The 25,089-nt window shown below is 31.5% G+C and overlaps 3 protein-coding genes and 1 long non-coding RNA gene across 6 annotated transcripts; 2 read left to right on the top strand and 2 right to left on the bottom strand.

Annotated features, from left to right (window-relative positions):
* Window positions 1-249: 249 nt before the first annotated feature.
* Window positions 250-23,286, top strand: LOC117126638. The gene is made up of 2 exons (XR_004449301.1): window positions 250-590; window positions 20,817-23,286. It is a non-coding gene; the product is annotated as an uncharacterized LOC117126638 (long non-coding RNA).
* On the bottom strand, window positions 4,043-8,648 carry LOC103846242. 2 transcript variants are annotated; one of them, XM_033275206.1, is made up of 4 exons: window positions 8,623-8,648; window positions 6,025-8,554; window positions 5,607-5,946; window positions 4,043-5,522 (listed from the first exon to the last, which is right to left on the bottom strand). In XM_033275206.1, the coding sequence occupies exons 2-4, from the start codon at window positions 6,786-6,788 to the stop codon at window positions 5,040-5,042; spliced, it is 1,587 nt and encodes a 528-aa protein (XP_033131097.1). In that variant the 5' UTR covers window positions 6,789-8,554; window positions 8,623-8,648; the 3' UTR covers window positions 4,043-5,039. The 2 variants fall into 2 exon arrangements, with proteins under 2 accessions (XP_033131097.1, XP_018510909.2); XM_018655393.2 differs by lacking the exon at window positions 8,623-8,648 and having other exon boundaries at window positions 4,114-5,522; window positions 6,025-6,765; window positions 6,849-7,282.
* Window positions 12,615-15,814, top strand: LOC103846032 (proteinaceous RNase P 2). 2 transcript variants are annotated; one of them, XM_009122959.3, is made up of 7 exons: window positions 12,615-12,866; window positions 13,136-14,176; window positions 14,539-14,640; window positions 14,734-14,912; window positions 14,997-15,117; window positions 15,233-15,301; window positions 15,400-15,814. In XM_009122959.3, exons 2-7 carry the CDS (start codon window positions 13,190-13,192, stop codon window positions 15,547-15,549), a joined length of 1,608 nt encoding a protein of 535 aa, XP_009121207.2. In that variant the 5' UTR covers window positions 12,615-12,866; window positions 13,136-13,189; the 3' UTR covers window positions 15,550-15,814. The 2 variants fall into 2 exon arrangements, with proteins under 2 accessions (XP_009121207.2, XP_033131096.1); XM_033275205.1 differs by having other exon boundaries at window positions 12,863-12,879; window positions 13,165-14,176.
* LOC103846033 (protodermal factor 1) lies at window positions 17,450-18,956 on the bottom strand. Its single transcript, XM_009122961.3, has 3 exons — window positions 18,651-18,956; window positions 18,055-18,574; window positions 17,450-17,971 (listed from the first exon to the last, which is right to left on the bottom strand). The coding sequence occupies exons 1-3, from the start codon at window positions 18,799-18,801 to the stop codon at window positions 17,629-17,631; spliced, it is 1,014 nt and encodes a 337-aa protein (XP_009121209.1). The 5' UTR covers window positions 18,802-18,956; the 3' UTR covers window positions 17,450-17,628.
* Window positions 23,287-25,089: the final 1,803 nt, after the last annotated feature.

The following is a 25,089-nucleotide window of genomic DNA, read 5'->3' on the forward strand; positions in this document are numbered from 1 at the left end:
GAGGTTTCTACTAATATGATTTTATGATTATTTGCATATTTGTGTAACAAAATTTTACACCAACGAGTTTTTTTTAATGTTGAATGTTAGTGGTTTCAATAATTTATAATTATTAAAAAAACAATGAAGATTTCAAAATTAAAATATTAACTTTTCAATATATGTTCAACGTAGATATCATAATATAAGTATGTATTTTCATATGATGTATATAGTTAATTTAAACGATATGAAATATATATATATATATATATATATATTAACATAAACACCTATTAAAATAAAATTATTTATTTGTTTGGTTTTATAATTATTGTATCTTATTATAGAAAAAAATTTAAATCTTGGTCACAAAAGTTTATGTGAGACTTTTAACAGTATCAATAATTTATACTCGTTTTGAAAAATTCAAAATACAACATATACAAACAAATCTAAATTTTTATTATATGATTAATATAATTATGTAATTTATTTTAATAATAAGTAATTAAACAAAATGATAGAAAGTATACAGATTGTCAGCAAATTTTTATTATTTAAATCATTAATTGTCATATATATCTTAATCACATTAGATAATTTCGTATGTTTTATTTAAGAAAAAAATTCAATTTGATAAATGAATGGTCCATAATGGACATACTATATAATAAAACATTCCCTAGCAATTTAATTTTGGACTAACAAAATTCTCAATTGATTCTCAAGTACGTAAGCAAAATTAACATTCTAATTACGTGATCACTCAGCTGGACACTTTTTTAATTAATACAAACTATATGTTATAATTTTTTTAATGTTTCTCTATTAATATATAAGGGATCTATAATAATATTTTTATTAGATAAGAGTCTTATTCGACCGCTCTACTTGCATATGATATTAAACAGTGCTGCTCAATACTAATATTTTATGTAGATGACGCAAGATTATATTTTTAGTGATGCTTGTTTGTGGTTTTATTTTATTTGTTCCAAAAACCATTTTTCATCCAATCAAGTTTTAGCTTTTAGTTTAAATTTTTGTAAAAAAACATTTGATTTGCCAATCCATATTTCTGATAAATAGATTCTCTAAAAAATAGAGAAACTAGTTTTTTTGAAAAGTTTAACCAAATTTATGAAGAAAAATCCAAAACCAAGTTTTTGAGATTTTATAAAAAAACGAATTTTGTTTCTTTTTGTAGACATACTACATTTTAATTAATTATGAGTTAATAAATAATATTTTTACAAAGATAAAATTCTCATAAAACATTTTGGACAGAAATTTTATTTAAAGAATAATGTAAAATAATCTATTTTATTTCATATATGTAAAATAAATTAAGATATTTACATATAATATTAATTAATTGTAAATAATTAGTTATTAATTTCTATAAATTAAATTATAAACCAATTTGTAATAATTATTAGACATATTAAAAATAACTAAATTATAAAACCTAATGTATTTTAATAAAATAATATATTTTATTAATCTTGACAGTAAAATATTCAAGTTTTTTTTAAATATTAATATATGAAAATGTATAATTAGTTTCAAAATTATAATTTTTTTACTAATTTACTGATATTATAAGATCTTTAAATGATTATATTTTAGTATAATATTAAAATACAATAACTTAAAACATGTTAATTTATTTATTTTTAAATTAAAATATTTATAATTTGATAAATTTAATGGTAATTTATTAATATTTTATTTATATTTCGTATTACTTCAAAATAATGTATTTTTTATTTTTGGCAAACAAATAATGTACTGGTTATTTTCTGAAAATAAATAAAAAAACCAAAAGCACAAGCTGAAAATTAGAAATAAAATCTGGAAAAAAAACAAAAATCTAAATATCTAAAGCTAAAATCTAGAAACCAAAAACTAGTTTAACCAATCAACACCTTATTTAGTTGGGGAAATTTCACTTTACAGCATATTTGGTACCATTGTTCATGTTTCGTTCATTAAGTATTTTCGCAAATGTCTTCTTTGTTAAGGAGTTCAAAACCATTCTTAACTTGTTTTGGAGATATATAAAATAAATAATTATTTCAACAAACAATAAAATAAAAGAAAAGAAAATATCTTTTTATATAATTTTCAAATTCAAACTTTTTTAAATTTATTTTTTCGAGAGTTTTAAAAAAAATATTTTCGAGATTTATATTTTGAGATTCGAAATTGTTTTCCAAACTATTTTTTAATTTTTTTAAAATTGTTTTTAAATATTTATTAAAATCATAAACTATACCCGTCAAATCTAAACTTTTAAGTGTAAACTAGATAGAGGTATGCGCTTTGTGCAGGGTTAAAATTATATAAGAGTTTTAATTAAATATCGGGAAAATCACATTAAACTTTTAAAGTGCCACTTACTAACAATTTAAACTTTGAAATTTTTTGACTTACACTTTTAACCTTTTAATTGACGTTTTCATATAAAAAACCTCGAAATGTAAAAAAGTTGACTGACTGTACATGCAAAAAATGATGTGTCAATATGATTTTCAAAAAAATAGTAATTCAATTAATAAATAAACAAAAATCAGTAAAAATTAGTAAATTTTTTTTTTTTTGAACACGGATTGGTAAATTATATAAAATCAGAAAATTTAACAACAAACTCATAAAATTGAATAAAAATTCAGAAACTTTCTTTTATAAATCAGACAATTAAATAAGTACAAAATAATTAAAAAATCAAAAATAAATAAGATCAAACTAAAATACGAAAAAAAATTAAAAATAATTATAAATTTCAAAAAAAATTTGAAAATTCCAAAATTCAAAATAAAAACAAAATCATTTTCAACGATTATGTCTGAAATTATCATTGGAGATATGCCAAAAACCTTCATTGTTAATGGTTACGTGAGAAACCATCATTGGTATTAATGATATATTTGAAACTGTTATTGTTGAATCTAATATAATTTCTTAACAAAATATTTTAATTAAAAAAAATTGTTTTGAATTTTCTAAATTTTTTAATTTTATTCAGTTTTTCTGTATTTTAATTTATTCTTTTTATTTTAATCTTTTATTTTTATTTAGTTTTCTAAATATTTATTTAATTTTCTGATTTTTAATTTAATTTTTTGGTTTTCTGAATTTTATTTAATTTTACGATTTTTTATTTATTTTTATTTATTTTCATTTAATTTATGAGTTTTTTACTTAATTTTTTTGTCAATTTCATTAATTAAATAATTTTTTTTCATAAAAACTCGACACATGATTTTTTTACCCGTACAACCTGTCAATTTTTTTACTTTGGATGTTTTTTTTGTGATGCAAATATCACTTTAAAGGTTAAAAGTATTCGTGAAAAAACTTTAAAATTTAAAGTATGAGTAAGTGATACTTTCAAAATTTTTATGCGATATTCCCATTAAATATCGTAGAATCAAGCATATAATTTATTGTTACATTATAAAAGTGAAATATCGGTTGCTGTAAATAATTATTTGGACAAATGAATAAGGTGCATTGAATTAATGGACCAGTTAAGGATTTATAATTAATGGACAAAGTCTTGTAGAACGATGGGCTTAGAATTAAGTTTTTGTAACTATATAATTTAAGTTTGTGTATTATAGAAACTTTGGTCATTTTGCTGAAGGGGGATTGGGTTTGTGAGGCAAATTAATAAGAACCACATTTGGTAAATTTCAGATCACAATTCCATTTTGGTAAATTAAAACGCCACATTTGGTATTTATTTTAAACTAGGTGTCTTACCCGCATATGCGGGCTTAATCGTTTTACAAATATTTATTAGTTCTTTTTTAAAAAAAAATATTTATTAGTTTATTTTTTATTAATTCAAAAACCAGAATAATATCTTGTTATTTATGTTTTCAAAAAAATTAAATCAAACATATATATATATAATATATGACAAAATCTAATTAAATATATATGTTTAATTAAAATTTATTAAAGATAACATTGACTTTAACTACTGAATTTATTATAATTGTTTTATATTTTATTTCTAAATTTTATAATTGAAAAATATGTTTTAAGATAACAGCACAATATATAAGAATTATCTTATTTTTTAAAATTTAATATTATTAATAAAAATTAGTTTTTGATTATATAATTAATTATATATAAAATTCATTAAGGGTATTATAGATATTAACCGCTCTAACTTTCAATGTGAGAGCTCGATTCCAAAATTTTACTTCGCAAATAATAGTATAGATAGATGATTTTGTATTAAAGCATATATACTATAACCTAATAATGAATACTTCAGTATCTTTTAAAATATTGATGTAACACACAATAAAAGCTTATTATATATTGGTTGTCCATAAGGTAAGATATTCATTACTTATTACATATTCTGTTAATTTTTAATTTTGAATCCTAACTAACCATAATTACTATTTATAATTAGTAGCTAAGCATTTTTCAATGGTATAGTCAATATAGAGGATACATGAGAATTCAAATAACAAACATATATGTACAAAATAATTATATAATATGTGACAATCGATGCATATAGTTGTATCTAATATAAAAAAAAAGTATATCTTATATATATATCAGTATAATTATAGTTACGATATATGGAAAAGATGTGATATACGTTCGATGGGAAAATGGTCGATTCCTCCATAAACTAACAACCCCCGGTTTTTTAACACACGAACTTTGATGCCAAGCCGAAACCCACACGAACAACTTTATATTTTTAATTACATACATGAACTTTTGATTTTAACCTAATTGACACAAACCGTAAACGTTGTTATGTTAGCCGTCAACAGCCTTAATCTCTCATTTAAATCTGGTTAAATAAAGAGGAAAACGACGTTGTATTGCTTTTCTTCTTCACTTAGGGATTAAATCAATATTAAGATTTACGACAACATAGCTTTCACGACGACGGAGCAAAAAGGAATTATCATCGTAAGATGAGACTTCCATATTTTAATTTACTTTTAGGAGATAATAAAGTAAAAAAAAAGTCACAGACTTCAGCACAGAGAAGACGGATTACAGCATATGCATCATTGGTTCCTTGTGGAATATAGAAAGATATTATTCAAGTTCTCAGATTTAATATATTCAACTTCCACGGTAGTTTTCTCTCTCGCAGGTTTCTCTGTTTCTACAACAAGAGAGCTTGGGAATGGTTTATCTTCAGATTTTCCATTCATAGAAAGACCACAACACATAATTGCCGCAAAATTAAAAGACTCAGATATGTTGTTGCTTACATCATCACAAGTCGAGGATGGAGTAAAGAAGGCGAGGCTGCAATTTTTGGGATTCTTCATCATCATCGAATCATATACACTCATGTCATATGCCTTCACCTCATCCACCCTCTTGTTGTACTGCGCCATGTTGTAGCTCTTGGCGACCTTCCAGAATTTGCCTTTCATGTCAGTTCTATGTGGATGTTTCTTCTTTAAGTTTGCGTAAATATGTCTTGCACACATCCTGTGCTCAACCATTGGCAAGATATTTGATACTGCATTAAGTAACCCCTGAAAATAAAGAAAAGCTTTGTTTTTATCCTCATACTAACATAAATAAGCTCTGAAAATAAATAAAAACTTTGATATTATTACTTTTTGTCTATCTGATATGATAGTAAAGCCTTCACCATCGTGGAGATTCAGGTCCGTCTGCAATTTCTCAATAAACCAAACCCAATTGTCTTCACTCTCGACGTCAACAACAGCCCACGCTATAGGAAACATTTGGTTATTTGCATCTCTGCCAACAGCTGCTAACAACTGACCCTTTGTTGTGCACTTGAGGAAGCATGCATCAAGACCAAATATCGGTCGACAGTGAGCACACCAAGTCTTCTTCAATGCAGCAAAGCAAACGTAAAATCTATAGAAAACATCTGAACCATCATCTCCATTGAACGTCTCGAGCTCTACCGTTGAATCCTCATTGGACCTAGTAAAAACAAATAAATATTAAGTTCAAATAAAGACAAAACATGACATTTATAAATACAAAACATGAAACACTTACTCTAACAACTCTACCCGATAATCTCTAAGCCTTGAGAATTGTTGATCATTCTCCTCTTTGATCATTTCTAAAGCCCTTGTCTTTGCATTTCTACACTGATCTATGGTCACCGTCAATTCCCAACGCTTCTGAATATCAACCAATATCTCCTTTGGCATTATCTTGGGGTCGTCTCTAAGATCATTTTTAAACAACTTGGCAATGACTTCTTGTGTAATCAGCCTTGAGTACCCACTTTTACTGCAACTGTGATCCTTTACATACACTTTAACCATCCATTTTTGCAATGGTGCTTCATAGGAGCAGTATATCCTCCACATACAAGCTTCTTCTCCTTCTTCTGCTTCACTAGCACATTTGAGTTCAGATTTGTCTTTATCCCAACGGACATACTTCACATTCCAACCATGTTTTAACACATAATCTACCATTGCTTGCTTGAAAGCCTGTAAACTATCAAAGGCTTGTTTTAACTGAAGCTCACCACTGCCTTTCTTGTATGTGAAGTAGCCTTCTCCTTCATTACCATCTTGATCATCATCTGAGCCAACAGGTGTAGCAAACAAATCAACATCTTCATCCACAAAATCCCTCACATTTCTCTCAACTCTTGCTTCTTCATAACATGGAGACCTATCTCTCTCAGTATCTCTTTCATACTCATATCTCTCTGCATCTCTTTCATTTTCTTCCATCCCTGCCTCGTCTCTCTCTGTTTCACACTCCAAAAATATGTTGCTACTGCAAAATAAACAGCAGGCCATCAAAAGGAGAGTAAAACGACCTGATTTTGAGAATTTCAGAGATAACCAAAGTTCACTTACCTCATTCTCGAGCTTTGTTTGGTCCCAATCCACCAATTGCAAAAAACACGTCTCTAGCTAATGAGAATACCGATTAGAATCACTCTCATTCTACAGAAAATCTTTTTACCCTCCCTTTTCTGTTTTTGTCGTGAAACCTAATTCTTATTTTATCTCCTATTAAAGAAGAAGACCAAAATGACGTGATTTTTTGTTTGGTTTAACCAGAATTATATGAGAAACTAAACCAAATCAGACATGTCATTAAACCGTTGACGGCTAACATAACACCGTTTACGGTTTGTGGCAATTAGGTTAAAATCAAAAGTTTGTGTATGTAATTAAAAAAATAAAATTGTTCGTGTGGGTTTTGGCTTGGCGTTAAAGTTTGTGTGTTAAAAAACCGGGAGTCGTTAGTTTATGGAGGAATTGGCCATTTTCCCATACGTTCGATAGTGGTTTTACTTTATTTGCTTGAAAGTTAATATTTACGTTACATTCTTGTAAAAGTTAATATTTGGTCCACATGATTTGTACGTACACATGAGTTAATGTGTTTGGTCCGAAAAATGCATTAGTACTATTTTAATGTAACCTTAATAAATGTTCTAGATAAATAAAATTTTAGACGACGTAAAAAAAATAAAAAAAACTAAAATTTTAGACTAAAATTTTTGTATAGTTTGTCTAAGAATGCGCAATAAGAATAAGTGTGCACAAAAAAAGTGCACAAAACAAAAAGCAATAAGTATAAGTTACGAAATGATACCTAAGTAATTTCATTTTGTAATCTAACAATACTAAAAGCTAAATATATTTAATGAAGAGGCTGCCACGTCCTCAAAAAAAATCGACCAATAAGAGATTAGATCTCCGCCATTTCAGAATCGTTTCTACTGATGAAGAGCATTTTATCACAAAAATAGCACTCAAAAACTAAAATGACCAAAATAGCATTTTATCTTTTGAAAAATTTAAATTTTTTTTATTTTTCAAAATTTGAAATCTTATCCCCAAAACCTCACTTCTCAACTCTAAACCCTAAAACCTAAACTCTAAACCCTAAACCCTAAACTCTAAACCCTAAACCCCACCCATTGAGTGCTATTTTGTGACTTTTGGCCTTGAGTGCTAGTTTGGAAACAAAAACTTGATTTAGTGCTATTTTGGTATTTTTCTCTTTTTTTTTAGTTAACGTTTTAACTCAGCCCATACCAGCTCCGCTTTGCCAAACCTTTGTTTTTCCTCTAAATTTTTGAGAATCAATGATCTTCCCCGACTCTTCCACTTCGTCTTCTTCTCTGAAACTCAGAACTTTCAGTTACCTTGAGACACTACTGATCAATCAATGATGATCTATAAACTCTTCTTGATTGTTTTGTTTCACCTCCTGTTGATCCTCCTCCTATATAAAGCACTACGTCTAAACCTAAATCCTTTCAAATCAAGTTGGCTGTAGAAACGCATCTCAGTGATACGATCGAAATCAAGAGGCACTTCAGGACCAACAACGACTAAACCCACATTCTGTTTTCGACAGAAGGAGATGACAGCTGAGCTGTCTGATACGTCGAGGTCAGGTACGCATGTAGCGTCTCCGGAGCTCGTGATGCCGGGGTTTCCAGGCGCGCATAGCACAGAGTTGCAGGAAGGAGAGCGTTTCAAGGCGTGACAAAGGGAGTGTTCTCTCCCTCCGGTACCGATTACAAGAACTATCACTCTCTCTTCTGCAGTAACTGAAACGAAGTTAGTACACTGAATATTAAGCGAGCAAAAGGGTATCGCTGGAACTTACCAGCGCCGCCGTTACCACCGGGAGCAACTGAAATAGAGGGCTCGGACTCTGACGTGACGCAACGAAGCCAAAGTTGGCGGCTTTGGATATGGTTTAAAGGGAACGGAGAGCTAAGGGCGTGGTTGGTGGTGGCGAAACGGAGAGGAGCAACAGAGGAAGAGGGAGAAGTAGAGGTGGAGAACCGGAGAGAGCTGAGAGATGGTTTTGGGGAGTTGTTGTTGTTGGAGAAGAGATTGATAGAAGAAGATGAAGGGTGGAGATTAGATGTACACAACGACATGTCGGAAAGTTGGAACACAAGTTTGCAACAGAGATGAAGAGAGACACAGAGACAGTTAAAGTTACAGTCTTTGAGAGAGTTTGACTCAGACCAGATTCGCTCAACAAGGGTTTAACAGAGCACTCACTTCGTTTGTTTTTCATTAGTATCCTTAAACAGAACTACTGCTTCGTGTACAAGTTATGTTTAGGTGTTATGGGTTTACAAGTTCTCTTTGTTGTCATTAGCTTTAAATCGAAAAACTTTCTTATGGATGTGCTTTTAGTATATTGTTTAATGATACTAATGAGTCTGCTTCAACTAATGGCTTACATTACTGGAACATTCTGCTAGGTAATGGTTATGACATCGGGAGATCAAGAAATCTTGCTTCTCTGGAGCATGACTCTCAGGGTTTCACCATTGCAAGAGCTGGAGATAACGTAGCAATAGCGTTCCAAGAAACTGATGCATATCAAGTAATGTCAGGAGGTGTGTTGTGTCATCCTGATTACCCGGTTTCACTAGCAAAACATAAATAATGATTTTGGACTAAAAAATCAGGTTATTATTTTGTTTTATATTTGATGAATATATAAGTGTCTTGTGGAAAACCTAAAGTGATGGAGTCAAACTGATTGAAGAGGAAAATGCATTAGCTGGGAATCAATTTCATAAGATGCTGTCAATGCTCGGAGAATCAGAAAGCAAAGTTGATAATATGTAAAATCAAGCTCAAGAATCACAAAATCATTGTGTATGGATCCAAGAGGTGAAGAGTTTCATGAAGAGAGTAATAAAGACCACTTCACGTCTTCTCCTACAGTTAGAAACATGACAAATTATGTTTGCTGGAATAAGTTTAATTTATTTTTTTTTTTAACTGTAAAAGGGCATTTATACTTTTTTTTTCTTTGTTCAGCTTTTATATATATTGGAACTTATTTGACTTCGACGAACCAACTCCTCTTTGCTGCTTCTTTGTTTTTGGCTGCAATGGCATGACGTTAGTGTGTATGTTTATTTTTGAAACACATCAGTGTGTATGTTATATAGAATTGTGTGCTGCAATGGCATGACGGGACGTGTGTATGCTTTATAGTTGTTTGCGTATATGTCATCTTCGTCATAATTTTCCATAAGTTCTTTACTAAATAAGGAACTGAAGCTAAGATATATAAATACAAAGATGAAAATTTCACATTCACAATGATCTATACATTATGAAAAAGACAAATATTAATATATATAACGACCATATGACTTGGTTGACTTATAATTTCAAGTGGTATTAGATTATTTTGGAAACAAATTTTGTCAATCAAATTTGAAAACTATATAAAGAGTCTTCAAATTCCAGTTACGTGTTCTTTCCAATTCAAATTGGTGTTTGGTTTAAAATCTTTCAGTGTTTTGTATATAAAAGCCTGACTAAGAAATCAAACTGAAAATTAAACATGTGATATAAATATAAAATATACAGACTATTACACATATGCTAAGCATCTAAGGGTTCTGAAACTCCATATAATTAAAAATAGTAAAAAACAATCATGTAATATACATTCTGAGAACTTAAAATAATTTTATAAATTATTTTCTTCAAATGATAACAGAAAATGTATATTTTCTTAATTTACATCTTTGAGCTCCAAGGTGATTAGTTTTAGTGATTTTATATTGTAGTAATCAAATAATATTCCATAAGAGTATATTGAGTAAGTAGGTAAATATAGTTTTGCTTTTTTAAATTGGTTTAATGTTAGGTAATGGAACATAACACACCAAGAAGAAAGCATTCACCAAAGGCTTGGGGATAGGCAATTATATAGACATTCACTTTGTTGTTTTTGAACAATTGTATTACAAGAAACGTCTGGTGAAAAAAAAAACATCTGGTGAATGCTGCACTTGAAGAATAAGAAATATTTGTTTCATGTTTTGATCATGCTAATGTCGGAGAAGAACAATGAGATTTTACAGTTTATAGATTGTCAATTTGTTTTTTTTTTCCGGTTTTGTATTCCTATACAGAATTTTATTATTGCTTGAAAAAGCTAAATTTTATCTTTATATAATGACTTAAGTATTAAGGAATGTAAGATAATACTCAACTATTCAAACTGTTCAAGATTTAAGCTTAAGTAACAAATAATAGTTTTGGTTTCCTCAACTCCCAAATAGAATTTCATCTATGGTTCTATATCAAGATGACCACTTAATATTGTGTTTTTAGTAACACATATACAATAAAGAAAAATACAATACATTATTTATTTGATATGAGTAAGTGGGTGAAATAAAGAATTTAATGAATAAAATAATTTAACCAAAACATATGCAGTAAATTATAATGAATTAGTTTTAATATGATAAGTAATAATTTAATGGATCATTTTAAATAGAAGCCCAAAAGATAAAATTTTTTTACTTATACTAAATATTTAACATTAATATTATGAATATTAAGAATTCACACTCTGAACTAAAATAAACAAACTTCCTACTGCATATATTTTGTTTGATGAACATTAAATTTTATTTATGTATATATAATACACAAACATTATCATAATAATTAAAGAAAACAAAATATAAAAGGAGATAAAAGTATTAAACAACATAAATGACAAATGACAGATAATAAATAACTAAAAAATATAATATACACAATTAAATAATTATTTATTTTTATATTTGATGAATGTTTAAGTGTTTTGGATAAAAAAATTTCCAAACACTATTACAATACTATATTTCTCATATATTTAAATAGTGTACAGTTAATAATTAACACCAGATTCAATAAGAATTGCTAAAAGCTATAGAAATATAAATATGAGACACAACAACAAACAAAAAGTGAAATTCATAAATGCAAAAAATCACTATGAAATAACCATTACCAAAATATTTTGTAACTTTATTTTACCAAAAATATAAGTTTTTAACTTTCTATTACCAAAGAAGGAATCAAAACTCTATGTGATTTTTGGAAAGAGATTCGCATGTTGTCTACAAAAAGTTTTAAAAAATATTTAAAAAAAAACATCATAACCAACAAAAAATATTATATACCAACTTCACCTAATAGAAACACACCGAAAGTAAAAAATTATAGTTTTTTAGACTATACCAAATCCTTACGTAATTCATTTGGTGACAAATTGAACCATTTTGAATAAACAATAATGCTTATAAATCTTTCAAACTCATGCCCTTTCTCAAAACAAAAGTCGCATACTATTATTCTTTTTCTCTATTATGCCAAAAGTAAAATTAATATTCAAATTTTCCTTTTTCTTGTGGGTTACTTAAATTTAAAATATTTAGTTTAAGTGAATATGCAACTACTCAAAACTTAGAGTAACAATGACTATCATGTCATATAAAATTATAACATACAAAAACTTTGTTAAAGTTCTAAATCAAACAATTCATTCTCTAAATGTTGGAACCTTATGTGAATTTTATGATTATACATACAGAATAAATATGAAAACTATACTTCAAATATAAAAGAAAATAAAACAAGTAAAACAGAATATTAAAAAAACATTTGTAGAAAAAATTATAGTATATAATCTACGCGTAGTGCGGAAAAGTCCTCTAGTTAATATAAAATTGAAGTTATAACTATTTAAAAGATCCGTAAATAATATATAAGCGTGTATTAAAAGTAACCAAAAATGGTATTAGCCTATTAGGAAAGTGATAATATATACAATTTCTCTAATTAGTTTTAATTAATAAAAAAACCACAAATCTGCAGACCGGGTCGCCTTAATGATCCACCCGTTATGTATCCAGTGACCAGATAGGCGATCCGGTTACCTTTAAATTCTTTTTTTTGTTCAGCGAGTCGCCGCCGTAGTCTCGAGTCGAATTCGTGGTCTCTCTCTTCTCCGCCCGTCGACGTTGTTCCACCGTCTAATCACCTAACCCCGCCGGCTCTTCTTCGAGTGTATCGTCTACTTCAAACACGGTAAACTCTCTATGCTCTGTCTTAGGAACAAGAAATAGTATTACTACTGCATGCTCTGTCTAAAAACTGCCCATATAAATTGAAACATAGTATCCACCGTGGAATCATATAAACTGTACCGGTACAGTTCAAAAAGTTTTGATATTTGGTGGATCTTTGTTATGAATTCAATTGATACTTTCAGATTTATATTCTTTGATAAACTTGCCTTGATAACGCTGAGTACTTAGACTTTTCAAGCATATATGTTGTTTATTGGTTTATTTCAGCTCTCTTAATGCTGGTCAGGAGGGTTTAGGGTGCAAATCTTGTGCTACTATTTGATGGCTGCTAATGGTCAACGCCGCTCTCGCCAGGACGACGAAAGCCCTTCAAACCCCAACAAGAAGAGGAAGGCAAACAAGAACCCGGAAAAGAATCTCCTCTTCAATCTCAACTCATGCTCCAAGTCTAAGGATCTCTCAGCTGCATTAGCTCTTTATGATGCAGCCGTGGCTTCCAACGAAGTCCGACTAAACCAGCAACATTTTCAGACCCTTCTTTACCTATGCTCGGCTTCCATTAGCGACCCTTGTCTTCAAACCCTTGCTGTTGAACGTGGCTACCAGATTTTTGACCGTATGGTCACTTCCGGGTTAACTCTTAATGAGGCAACCGTCACTTCAGTCGCTCGTCTGGCTTCTGCTAAGGGTGATGGAGATTACGCTTTCGAGATTGTTAAGGACTTTGCTTCTGTTGGCGGCACATCGATTCCCCGTCTCAGAACCTATGCGCCTGCTTTGCTCTGTTTCTGCGAGAGGTTGGAGGCTGAGAAGGGTTATGAGGTGGAAGAGCACATGGAAGCTGCAGGCATTGCACTAGAGGAGGCTGAGATCTCGGCTTTGTTGAAGGCAAGCGCTGCCACGAGCCGAGAAAACAAGGTTTATAGATATTTACATAAACTTAGGGAATCTGTTGGATGCGTTTGTGAAGAGACATCGAAAGTTATAGAGGACTGGTTCTGTGGAGAGAAAGCTGGAGAGGTTAGTAGTGATGGGATTGGCTCTGATGTTGAGATGCTTAGGGAAGCTGTTTTGAGGAATGGAGGTGGGTGGCATGGGCGTGGATGGGTTGGGGAAGGTAAATGGATTGTGAAGAAAGATAATGTTAGCTCGACCGGAAGATGTTTGAGCTGCAATGAGCAGCTGGCTTGTGTTGATACCAATGAGGTAGAAACACAGAAGTTTGTGGATTCTTTGGTGGCTTTGGCTATGGAGAGGAAGGCAAAGATGATTTCTTCCGAGACAAAGGTGGACTTCAGCGAGTTTCAGGTTAGAGAATGAATTAATGATTCTCTTAGATTGCTTCTAATAAGTCTAGGACAGAATCTTGCAAGATTTTCTTTTGCTTACTTTTAACTTTGATAAGCAAAAAAAAAAAAAGAAGGAAATTACGGTGGAGTTTTATTCAGGAATTAATCAAAAAATGGAAGTAATATAGGAAGAAGAAAATGCTCTTATTAGCTTCTGTGTTTTAAGATTTCATTATATGTTAATGTATGTATCTCCTATTGTCCATTGTGGAATTCTACTTAGTTGGTGCTTATAATGTAGTTTTCTAAAACTGAAAATACAAAGAATCTTGAGTATTCAAATATTGATCTTTGTCTGAACGTTACACGAATCTTTGTCAGGACTGGCTTGAGAAACATGGAGATTACGAGGCTATAGTAGATGGAGCAAATATTGGTCTCTATCAACAAAATTTTGCAGACGGCGGTTTCAGTCTTTCACAGGTTCTCTCATCTATCTTTACTTGTCACTTTCTTCTTTCAAAATTTTGAATACACTTCGTGCAAGACTAACAACGTAGGTGTGCGACCGAGCAGCTTGAAGGTGTGGTAAACGAACTATATCATAAAAGTGGTGATAAAAAATGGCCCCTGATTCTCTTGCATAAGAAACGGGTCAGGACGCTTTTAGAGAACCCAACTCACAGGAATCTGGTTGATGAATGGATTAACAACGGCGTCCTGTATGCGACTCCACCAGGTTTCAACGATGATTGGTATGAATTTAGCTTCTCTTAAAATCCCATTATTAAACAGAGTCTGCTTACACTCATCTCCTGGGCATTTTCCTTCTATTTCAGGTATTGGCTCTATGCAGCTGCTAAACTCAAGTGTTTGCTTGTGACAAATGATGAGATGAGAGATCACATTTTTGAACTCTTAAGCAACAGTTTTTTCCAAAAGTGGAAAGAAAGGCATCAGGTAAAAATCTATAATCCCTTATAAAGTATAATAAGCCTGAATGAGCCCTTTATGTAAAAAAAAATATAATCTTGTGAATGTAAAATTACCTTATGGTTTATGGTTTTGGTGGTAGGTTCGGTATACATTTACGAAAGGTAATCTGAAGCTTGAAATGCCGCCTCCTTTTTCTGTTGTCATTCAGGTTCACCATCTTATTCCTATTCCTATTCATGTTTTTTTTTTCTTTTTATCCGGTTTTAAGAAATGGAGTTTTCTGAATAAATCTTGAGTACATATCAGGAGTCAGAGAAAGGGTCATGGCATGTTCCTGTTGCAAGCCAAAACAATGAGTCTTCAAGAACTTGGATGTGTATTAGCAGAAGAAGTGTTTTGGATTCACTTATGATTAATGGAAAGCTGGAAACTTCTGAAAATGGGGACAGTTCTTAGTATATTTAACAACAACAGCTTCTTGAGTTCATGTGATGCTGCAGGTAATGATGAGAATTGAGATTGTGGAATCTGGCAATGGAGAGCCATTGTTAGCAGTATCTTGCTAATTGAAGATCCATTGTTCTTTGTTGAGACTGTTATTTTATTTTTTTATTTTCCGGGAAGAATATTACATACAAAAAAAAACATTATATCTTTGAGAGAGGATTGAACTTTTTGCCCATTAGAAGGAAAATAAAATTACATTTTTGTTGTTTCAAAATCCACCGAGTGTCCAGATCTAGTTATTCGGGTTTGACCTCGTATGCTTCATTCGTATTTCATAATCCTTGTGTGTTAAAAAAATTGATTTATTGGATTTGTTGTCTTTAAAAGATTGATGTTTTAAAAGTAAGAGAGGAAGCAAAGTGTGGCTTGAGGTAAACTATCCTGAGGAGACTGATAGGTCCGCTTCTGCATTGGCTTCTGCCCGGTTGAATAGATGGACGAAACCGCACGCCACCAGGAATGCTTAAATGTAACATAGCTGTTTCATGGACTGGAAATCATGTCAATAGAGGAGCAGCGTGGATTCTTAGAGATATCAGGACAGAACTATTCGTCACAGTCATAGAGCCTTTTCGAAGTTACAGACGACCAGGGAAGCAGAGCTGATAGCTTTGCATTGGGCGATAACAATCATGAGACACACTCACTAACAAAGGATCATCTTTGAATCTTCAAGAGTTTTGGCAAGGGAATTACTCTCAATCCCACAGAATATCCTCGGATCCAGCCTGTACTGAGTGACATTAACGTACTTCTCTCATCCTTTCAAGGCGTCTGGGGTCCGTGTTCGTGTGTTCTAACTCGAGCAGTTGCTGTTACACACAAACATAGAGTTTGCGTGAGAACTACCTTTAATCGCGAAGAGAAGTGAGGAAATGAGAATATGATCATCTATTTATAGAAGTATGGCACGACAAACGAAAAGTCATCACATTAGGTCTACGAAATCTAAAACGGCGGCTTGCTTCCCGCTTTTTCAGGAGCAACGATTCCACTTTTCAACGTAAACTAGGATCCGGTTTACGGATCAAAAACGGTAGATTAATGAACTGAGATTTTAGACGGTTCATGGTAAACATATCGGATCTCTTGGACGTGCCGAAATGGAAGTCCGACATCATTTTGAAGGACAAGTGTCAAATTCTTTACTTTAATAACCTACTCATGTAAATTCATTGAGAATGGCTTCATCTCTCGCAATGAACTAGGAGAGATTACATCCTTCAAATAAGACCCATCAAATAAAGTAAACTCGACCCAGTTTGTCAACAAATGCGTCACTCCGGAAAAAGCGCAGATCAGCACCTAGTTATTTAATAATGGTGTTTCAAATAACTCATCATCAAATTTGTACGTTCATTACGTACGTACCAATTTAAGATTTAACAAACGCTTAGGATGAATTTTATAATGCCAATGGAGTATGAGGAAATGCTAGTTAATAAATACACCCTAGAGCGAGTTGAAAAGGTACACAACCTGATTGATTATCTTTGATTTTGATTTTCCCTCAAACCGTGTTGAACAGTATGTGTGTCCGAGAAGCAAAGACCAGACGTTCTAGGAAAGCATGTGTCTTCCAATAGCCAAAACATAACACGTTACTTGTCTGATAAATAGTTCCATGGTTGTTTTTCATGTTTCTAAGAACCTTGTGATCTCTGTTATGAATAAAGCTTTTATCATATGTTTGTTCATGTCTCCCCCTCTGGATCAGTCATACAAATATATTCATTTTTAGGACTCGCATCATTGACTAGCGTAGGACTCACATGAAGGTAGCATAAGAATTTGTATTAGTATTGTCTAAATTCAAATTCTAGTTCCTAATTCGTTACGCTTTTTAACATAAATGCAAGAATTGATTCTGTTTGTCCGTAATCCATATACTAGAAGGGCATATATATATATAATAATATTCCCCAATGCATCCAAAGATAGACTTTTACAGTAGGTGTTACCAACGTACACAAGAACAATTGAAGAAAAAAGGTGTGGAGTATATAAATAGGAAGACCGCACAACCAATCACTTGCAAACTGTGAACTTGCAAGTCCCTGAATTAGCCTTGATGAAACGGATAGCGGTCATGAGAACATCGTGCTGAGAATTACCGAGGAGTGCCAAATTTGTGTGTGTGATGACAGCGATGGAGTTATAAGGAAAGCCAAGAGAGTTGTATGAATTGAGTAATGCAGTTGTTGCTTCCCTTAAGAGAGTCTTGTAGGCTTCTCCTCGCCCGTCTAGTGCTTCACGTACTGTCATATCAGTACCATATCTCCTCCCAGCTATTAGTCCGAACGCAACTGCCACCTTCGTGTCTGGACCTATCACCCTCCAATAGCATCTGTACTCAGGTCTTATCCACAGCCTATATAAGTCACAAAGTCCAAATGTTAAGGAAGTATGTAAAACAGAGTTAATCAACAAAAAATAAATTAGAGAGAAACTCACTGGTGGGAACAAGCTGATGGATCTACAAATGGAACTGGAGGGATTGGAGGCAAAGGTGGAAGCTTAAACTGAGGAGGCGATGTAGCTGGAGGAGGACTCGTGACCGGGGCCTGAGGAGGAGGCAAGACCGGAACTTGAGGTTTAGGAGGCGAAGGTGGAAGCTTAACCTCAGGAGGCGGTGGGGCTTGGTGAGGAGGAGACATTACTGGAGCTGGTGGTGGTTTAGGACAATAAGACATTGGCCGAACCGGCTGAGTAAGAAGCACATCCGCAGCGAACGTTTCAAATCCAAAAAAGCTAAACAATAGTTTAAGTTTCTGTGCAGGACCTGAAGCAATGCTGCAACTACTACTTGAGCCTTGTTGTTGAGCTCCATTGTCTGAAACCTGAGCATAACAGTTGCTCAAATCCGGTGTCCCGTCAAACCTCATTACATATCCTCCAAGCCAGTTAGTTGTCTCTTCTCTCGACATGTAGACTTGTCCACTTTCATCAGCACATGTGACACTAACCTTGATTCCTTTAAGAAATCAACAACACATCTTAAGCAGAGATACAGCAAAAACAAAGTATTGACAAATGTTGTTATTAATTACCAGAGACAGGGAAATCGAATAAAGATCTCTCTCCATCCTTGCATTGGTCACAAAACACTGATCCTGTGACGGTGGCATATCCAGTAACTCCATTTACGGCTAAGCATAGAACAAGAAAGGAGACAAATAGGAGATTATGATTTGGATCCATTTGATTTCTCAGCACTATAAGCAATAAAGAACAAGAAGAGAAGATGAGTAGTTATGGTAGTCTTAAAAGCCAGTAGATAAAAAGGAAATCATACAACGTTCAACTGCTGAAATATTAATTGAGGTTGTTGACAAAGACAAAAGAAAAAAGTAGTACTCCTAGTTTATGATGGTCTCATGGTCTGAACATGAGAGTATTCGTACGAGTCAAGAACATTAATGTTCCTTGATTATCTCCCCAACCTTTTGTGCTGAGCAATAAATATAACAAAATAATTAATTTGGTTTTTTGATAATGGGTTTGGGTTATAGTTATTGGTGTGTTACAAAAAAAAAGTTATAGTTATTGGTTTTAAAGGTATTGGCTCCACGCAGTTAATACTATCAAGACTTTGTATGAATATAGTTGTGTCGAGCTGTGACTAATGTGAACACAGTTTCACACGCAACACGTGACGTGTGAAATTAAAAACAACAAAGTTTTACTCGACGTGTGCATGTATTTTACAAATTTTAACCCTCATGCGCCATAGACGTTCGGGATTCATTCGGATTCAGATGGGGTATTTCGGGCTTTCAAATTTTGGATTCACTCTCCTAACTCTCACTATAATATTTTATTTGGATAACACCTGCACCTTGTGCATAACGAATTTATATGAAAATTATTTAAAAAATATCGTATAAAAAATAAAATTTATATTCTTGATCGAATTAATATTTTTGGCCCTTAAAATTTTTTTAAAAGTTTTTTTGTTAATTACATAATTTATTTACTGATGAGCTGATCTCATTTTTAAAAATATTTCAAAAAATCACTTATTACATAAAAACCTAACGTTGAGACCGAAAAATCTCATGCCTACTATTTGGTTACAATGAAACTATGTCATTTTGGTTTTATATCATGATTTAGCAATTTAAAAGTTAATTATGGTTACGAGAAGTTTACGTTCACGTGTCAATCCTATATATCTTCAATATTTTTCAAATTTTGTATCATTTTTTTCATTTTGGTTATTGCTCGAAATAAATATTGATTTTTTTAGTTTATTCTCATTTCGTTATGCTGTTTTGGCCTAAAATTTAGAAAATATTTAAGATTTAAAATTATTTAATAAATACATATTTAGGTTAAGATCTGCGCCTTGTGCAGAATAAATATTTTATATTTATTACTTATTTTATGTTTATATGCATATTATGAAATAATAAACTAATAATTATATATTAAATAACTAAAAAATTAGTTACTATTATGTAATAAATTGGCTTGCGTATATAAAATCAAACAACCGCTCTTGTTTATTCGCAATTATTTTAGGATAAATAAATCAAAACAATCAATCTTATATATCGTATATGATATATAATTAAATTTAAATGATATTAACATAAATATATAGTATACTTTTAATATGGATATTTATTAAATAAGGTTTCTACTCATATGATTTTATGATTATTTGCATATTTATGTAACAAAATTTTAGACCAGCGATTTTTTTTCAATGTGGAATGTTTAGTGATTTCAATAATTTATAATCATTTAAAAACAAGAATGAAGATTTCAAAATTAAAATATTAACTTTTCAATATATGATCAACGCAGATATCAAAATATAAGTATGTATTTTTATATGATGCATAGTTTAATTTAAACGATATGAAATATATATATATATATATTAACATAAACACCTATTAAAATAAAATTATTTATTCATATGATTTTATAATCATTGTATTTTATTATAGAAAAAAATTAAACCTTGATCACAAAAGTGTATGTGTGACTTTTAACAGTTTTATTATTTTATACTCATTTTGAAAAATTCAAAATACAACCTATATAAAAAAATCTTAATTTTTATTATATGATTAATGTAATTGTGTAATTTATTTTAATTATAAATAATTAAAAATGATATAAAGTATACATATTGTTAGCAAATCTTTATTAGTTAAAATAATTAATTGCCTTATATATCTTAATCATATTAGATAATTCTGTAGGTTTTATTTAAGGAAAGAATATATAATAATTAATTTTAATTTGATAAATGAATGGTCCATAATAGACATATTATATAATATAACATTCCCTAAAAATTTAATTTTGATATAAAAAATTTCTCAACTGATTCTCAAGCCGCCACATAAGCAAAATTAACATTTCAATTATGTGACAACTCAGCATGACAATTTTTAATTAGTACAAATTACATGTTATAATTTTCTAAATGTTTATCTATTAATATATAGGGGGTAATTGTTGGTCAAAAATAATATTTTATAAGTATCGGTTAATAACTTTTTGGATTCGGTTATAATTTGTACATACATGTTAAAATCCATAAAGTAACTATATATCATTCGGATTCAGGTTATATCGGTTCGGTTTGGATATATCGAAAGTAAAAAAATTGAATATAAGTTAATCTAGCACACATCAAATTTATAAAATAACAAAAAATGTTAAATCAAGCATAAAAAGAATATCATTTGTAAACAATATACATTAACTTATAGACAGAGTAGACTTGTTATTTTAACAAGTAAATTATAAAGTAATGATTTATATGTAATTGGGTATTTAATGTATTTATTTAAGTTTTAATACTTATTTTATATATCATATAAAGTAAATATTTAATTGAGGTAACACCCTATAAAATCCACTCGGATATTTTCTCGCATTTCATATCGGATAACATATCGAGTTTGGTTTGGATCTCGGATTTTAGATTTTATTCCCAGGAACAAAACAACCATTTTTGTCTTAGTTTTCTCTTCTCTCCAAAAATAGTAATATGATTGGTCTTTGTGGATTCGATAGTTTAGTATTACTATGCACTATTGTGCACTTACGAGGTTAACAATTGATCATATTAGTATTAGTGCCACTACATTATTAGGTCTAGGAAATACAAATCTACAACTGTTTTGAAAATTATCTTTTTTTTTTGTAGAATCCGGAAAACCGGACTGACATAAACGATAAAATAAAAGCGATGTTAAGGAAATATACGAATGTAAAAGGCGAATACAAGAACGATAAAAAATCGTATTTGCGTCGCAAAGAGACATGAAGTCGAGATATGATCTCTTTCCTTAACTCAAAATATTCGCTTTGTTACTGAGACGAGACTGTACGAATATAGAGTCTCGGGATACAATCATGGCAGACGAATCACGCCTCACTCGTGATCGCCCTATCGAACTATAAACTCTACAAAACACTCTCGTATTTATGACTTACGCTAAGGGTTTTTTGCTGTTGGTTTCGATGTGACAAAAGTTAAGAAATGAATGAAGAGGAAAGACGATATTTAAAGAGACGGAGACAACCCACTTCCCGCAACAGCTGATGCACGTGGGCGATAATCTCGCGGAGATCGAGAGAAGTTGAGTTGCGAAACTTATTCCCCAAGACTCTCTTTTATCTCGTTTAAAAAATTTCGAGAGGATAAACTGCATGACGTTTTTATTTTGTAGACAAACTGCTTGTCGTTTCAAAATAAAATGCATGTGGTTTTTGAGAATTTAAATGACAAAATATTGAGTTTAATTTGGTCCAGAAAATTTTCTAATCCTCCACCAAGACCCGAACCCACGTGGAGAGATTTCCTAACAACTCATAACACATGAGCACATATATATCACTCTCTCTCACCCTTCTTGGCCGGTGTGGGATACTTCCCCATGACCTCTTATTCATTTAATTGACATTTCCTTGGGTTTTATTATATCTAAAGCCCATGTCATTTACATTCACAATTTAATTAAAGCCCAAACGCATTTAGTTGATCCAACATTTTTTTGGTTAAAGAAAAACGATCTAGAACTTGTTTATATTAGAGAAAACATAAAACACAACAAACAAATGGTATAGTGGAAATTTTCTACACATATGAATGGGTGAGAAAAATATACGGACGATGGTATTTATAATCCGTCTTAAACCCAATATTAAAGTCATTATTAGATTTTTAAATAAACCCAATATAAACGCGAGATAATTTCTTGGTAAATTTTTTATATAATCTCATTATTTCTTCATTTAATGTAGGTCTAGACATAAAATTTGTAATCCAAAGTCAATACCGAACTCAAACAAAAAAAACTTGATCAGTACCCAATCCGAAATATAAGAAATCCCATAATAGGTTTTGTAGTGTGGTACATCAAATATCCAAACCCAAAATATTATTAGCCGAACTCGAAAAACAAAAAAATCCAAAAACAGACCAAAATTTCAAATTAATCGCAAATATAAATATATGAAACATAAATATGTACTTCAAATAATCAATTCTATATTTATTTTGAAATTATGTATATAAATAAGTATTTAAATGTTCAATAAGTACCTGAAATATCCAAAAACAGACCAAAATTTCAAATTAATCGCAAATATAAATATATGAAACATAAATATGTACTTCAAATATTCAATTCTATATTTATTGAAATTATATATATATATATATATATATAAGTATTTAAATGTTCAATGAGTACCTTAAATATCCAATCATATTTCTTATCTTTTGCTTTTCAATTTTGGATTGAACTTCGGATATATCTGAACGGAACCATATAACCTAAATCGGAACAATATATTGTTACTTTATGGATTTTAGATGTGATACAATTTCGAAGTAAAACCGATGTTTTATATTCGAACTTGTTTTGTACTTACAAATTTAACAGAATAAGTCCTCAGATGTGAAATAAATTAGAACCAAAATTCCAAATATCCAATCTGTATCGCAACGGGTACCTGAACACTCTTGTTTTGCAGGCGCTAACCGCACACACAACAATCATAACCCATAGCCGAGATTCACCTGGGTGATCGAGTGGTTTAGCCTTAGCACGATATCCTTATGGGATTCTATCACCTCTATCTCGCGGCCGGCACAACTTAGAGTTTCTATCAAATTAATCCTAGAATAAAAAGAGTTCCGATGTTCTGTTAGTCTGAACCAGGATATAAATCTGAATCTAAATAAAGAAGTAAAAAATAAATTTAAAAGGAAAGCTAAAGACTAGAAGGTTTACCTTAAGGTTTGGGTGCTCTCAGGTTCTTTCGTTTTCCTATTGTCGAGTTTTAGTGTCGGAACTAAACTAAGGGGTGTGGACGTATTTATAGGTGATGGGAATGACTAAGGGGAGCTTAAGGTCATGGGTAACAGGCTGGAGGTGGCCTGGCTGACCTTAACAACCAATAGGAGGCAGATTGGTGTCCAGCCGGATTCTGCCCAATAAGAAACAGATTTGTGGTCAGCCACCAATTCAACAAATCATAATAAATTTTGGTGGTTAGATCATTATCGATCGTCGATGACTGCCTCTTGCCATTAGTTCCTATCTCGATACGAAGTCCATAACACATCCCTTCTTGCGCCCATTGGCTCTAAACACAAAATCTAAAAAGCAGATGGCCCGGATAACACACTAGCCGCATTGTCATGCAGCTACACGGTCGAGGGTAGCTAGCACTATCTTTGCGTCCTTTTCGGAACTAATTTTGGTAAGGCCCCAGAAAAGGCATGGGCCTCGAATGGACACCAATGACTCTCACGACACTCCACCGAGTGTCGGACTCTCACATATCATTCCTTAACTAAATTTTGTGGCTTTAGGGGTTTCCCTGTTATAATATGATCAAACATGTTATACCTTCCGAGCCGAGACCGAAACGATATAATGCAATCAAACAAGTCTATGCAACATAATATCATTATATCACAAACATGTTATACCCCCGAGACGAGGCCCGAACGATATAACTCAATATCTTTAACAAGTATCAATCATTATCATATCATTATATATCTAAATGCGCAACCTAGCAATGCATCAACCAATACTCTTGTTTTGCAGGCGCTAACCGCACACACAACAATCATAACCCATAGCCGAGATTCACCTGGGTGATCGAGTGGTTTAGCCTTAGCACGATATCCTTATGGGATTCTATCACCTCTATCTCGCGGCCGGCACAACTTAGAGTTTCTATCAAATTAATCCTAGAATAAAAAGAGTTCCGATGTTCTGTTAGTCTGAACCAGGATATAAATCTGAATCTAAATAAAGAAGTAAAAAATAAATTTAAAAGGAAAGCTAAAGACTAGAAGGTTTACCTTAAGGTTTGGGTGCTCTCAGGTTCTTTCGTTTTCCTATTGTCGAGTTTTAGTGTCGGAACTAAACTAAGGGGTGTGGACGTATTTATAGGTGATGGGAATGACTAAGGGGAGCTTAAGGTCATGGGTAACAGGCT

This window comes from Brassica rapa, chromosome A07 (assembly GCF_000309985.2).
Source record: "Brassica rapa cultivar Chiifu-401-42 chromosome A07, CAAS_Brap_v3.01, whole genome shotgun sequence".
Taxonomy (NCBI): Eukaryota; Viridiplantae; Streptophyta; class Magnoliopsida; order Brassicales; family Brassicaceae; genus Brassica; species Brassica rapa.

Excerpts from the sequence above, each read along its gene's own strand:
- LOC103846242 (XM_033275206.1), bottom strand. The coding sequence starts at position 6,788 with ATGGCCTGCTGTTTATTTTGCAGTAGCAACATATTTTTGGAGTGTGAA. Across the intron at positions 5,947-6,024 it reads TATCGGGTAGAGTTGTTAGA|GTCCAATGAGGATTCAACGG; the intron begins GTAAGTGTTTCA and ends TGTTTTTACTAG. Across the intron at positions 5,523-5,606 it reads TCATATCAGATAGACAAAAA|GGGTTACTTAATGCAGTATC; the intron begins GTAATAATATCA and ends CTTTATTTTCAG.
- LOC103846032 (XM_033275205.1), top strand. Across the intron at positions 14,177-14,538 it reads TGGACTTCAGCGAGTTTCAG|GACTGGCTTGAGAAACATGG; the intron begins GTTAGAGAATGA and ends AATCTTTGTCAG. Across the intron at positions 14,641-14,733 it reads GCGGTTTCAGTCTTTCACAG|CTTGAAGGTGTGGTAAACGA; the intron begins GTTCTCTCATCT and ends GCGACCGAGCAG.
- LOC103846033 (XM_009122961.3), bottom strand. The coding sequence starts at position 18,801 with ATGGATCCAAATCATAATCTCCTATTTGTCTCCTTTCTTGTTCTATGC. Across the intron at positions 18,575-18,650 it reads ATTCGATTTCCCTGTCTCTG|GAATCAAGGTTAGTGTCACA; the intron begins GTAATTAATAAC and ends GATTTCTTAAAG. Across the intron at positions 17,972-18,054 it reads CCATCAGCTTGTTCCCACCA|GCTGTGGATAAGACCTGAGT; the intron begins GTGAGTTTCTCT and ends TGACTTATATAG.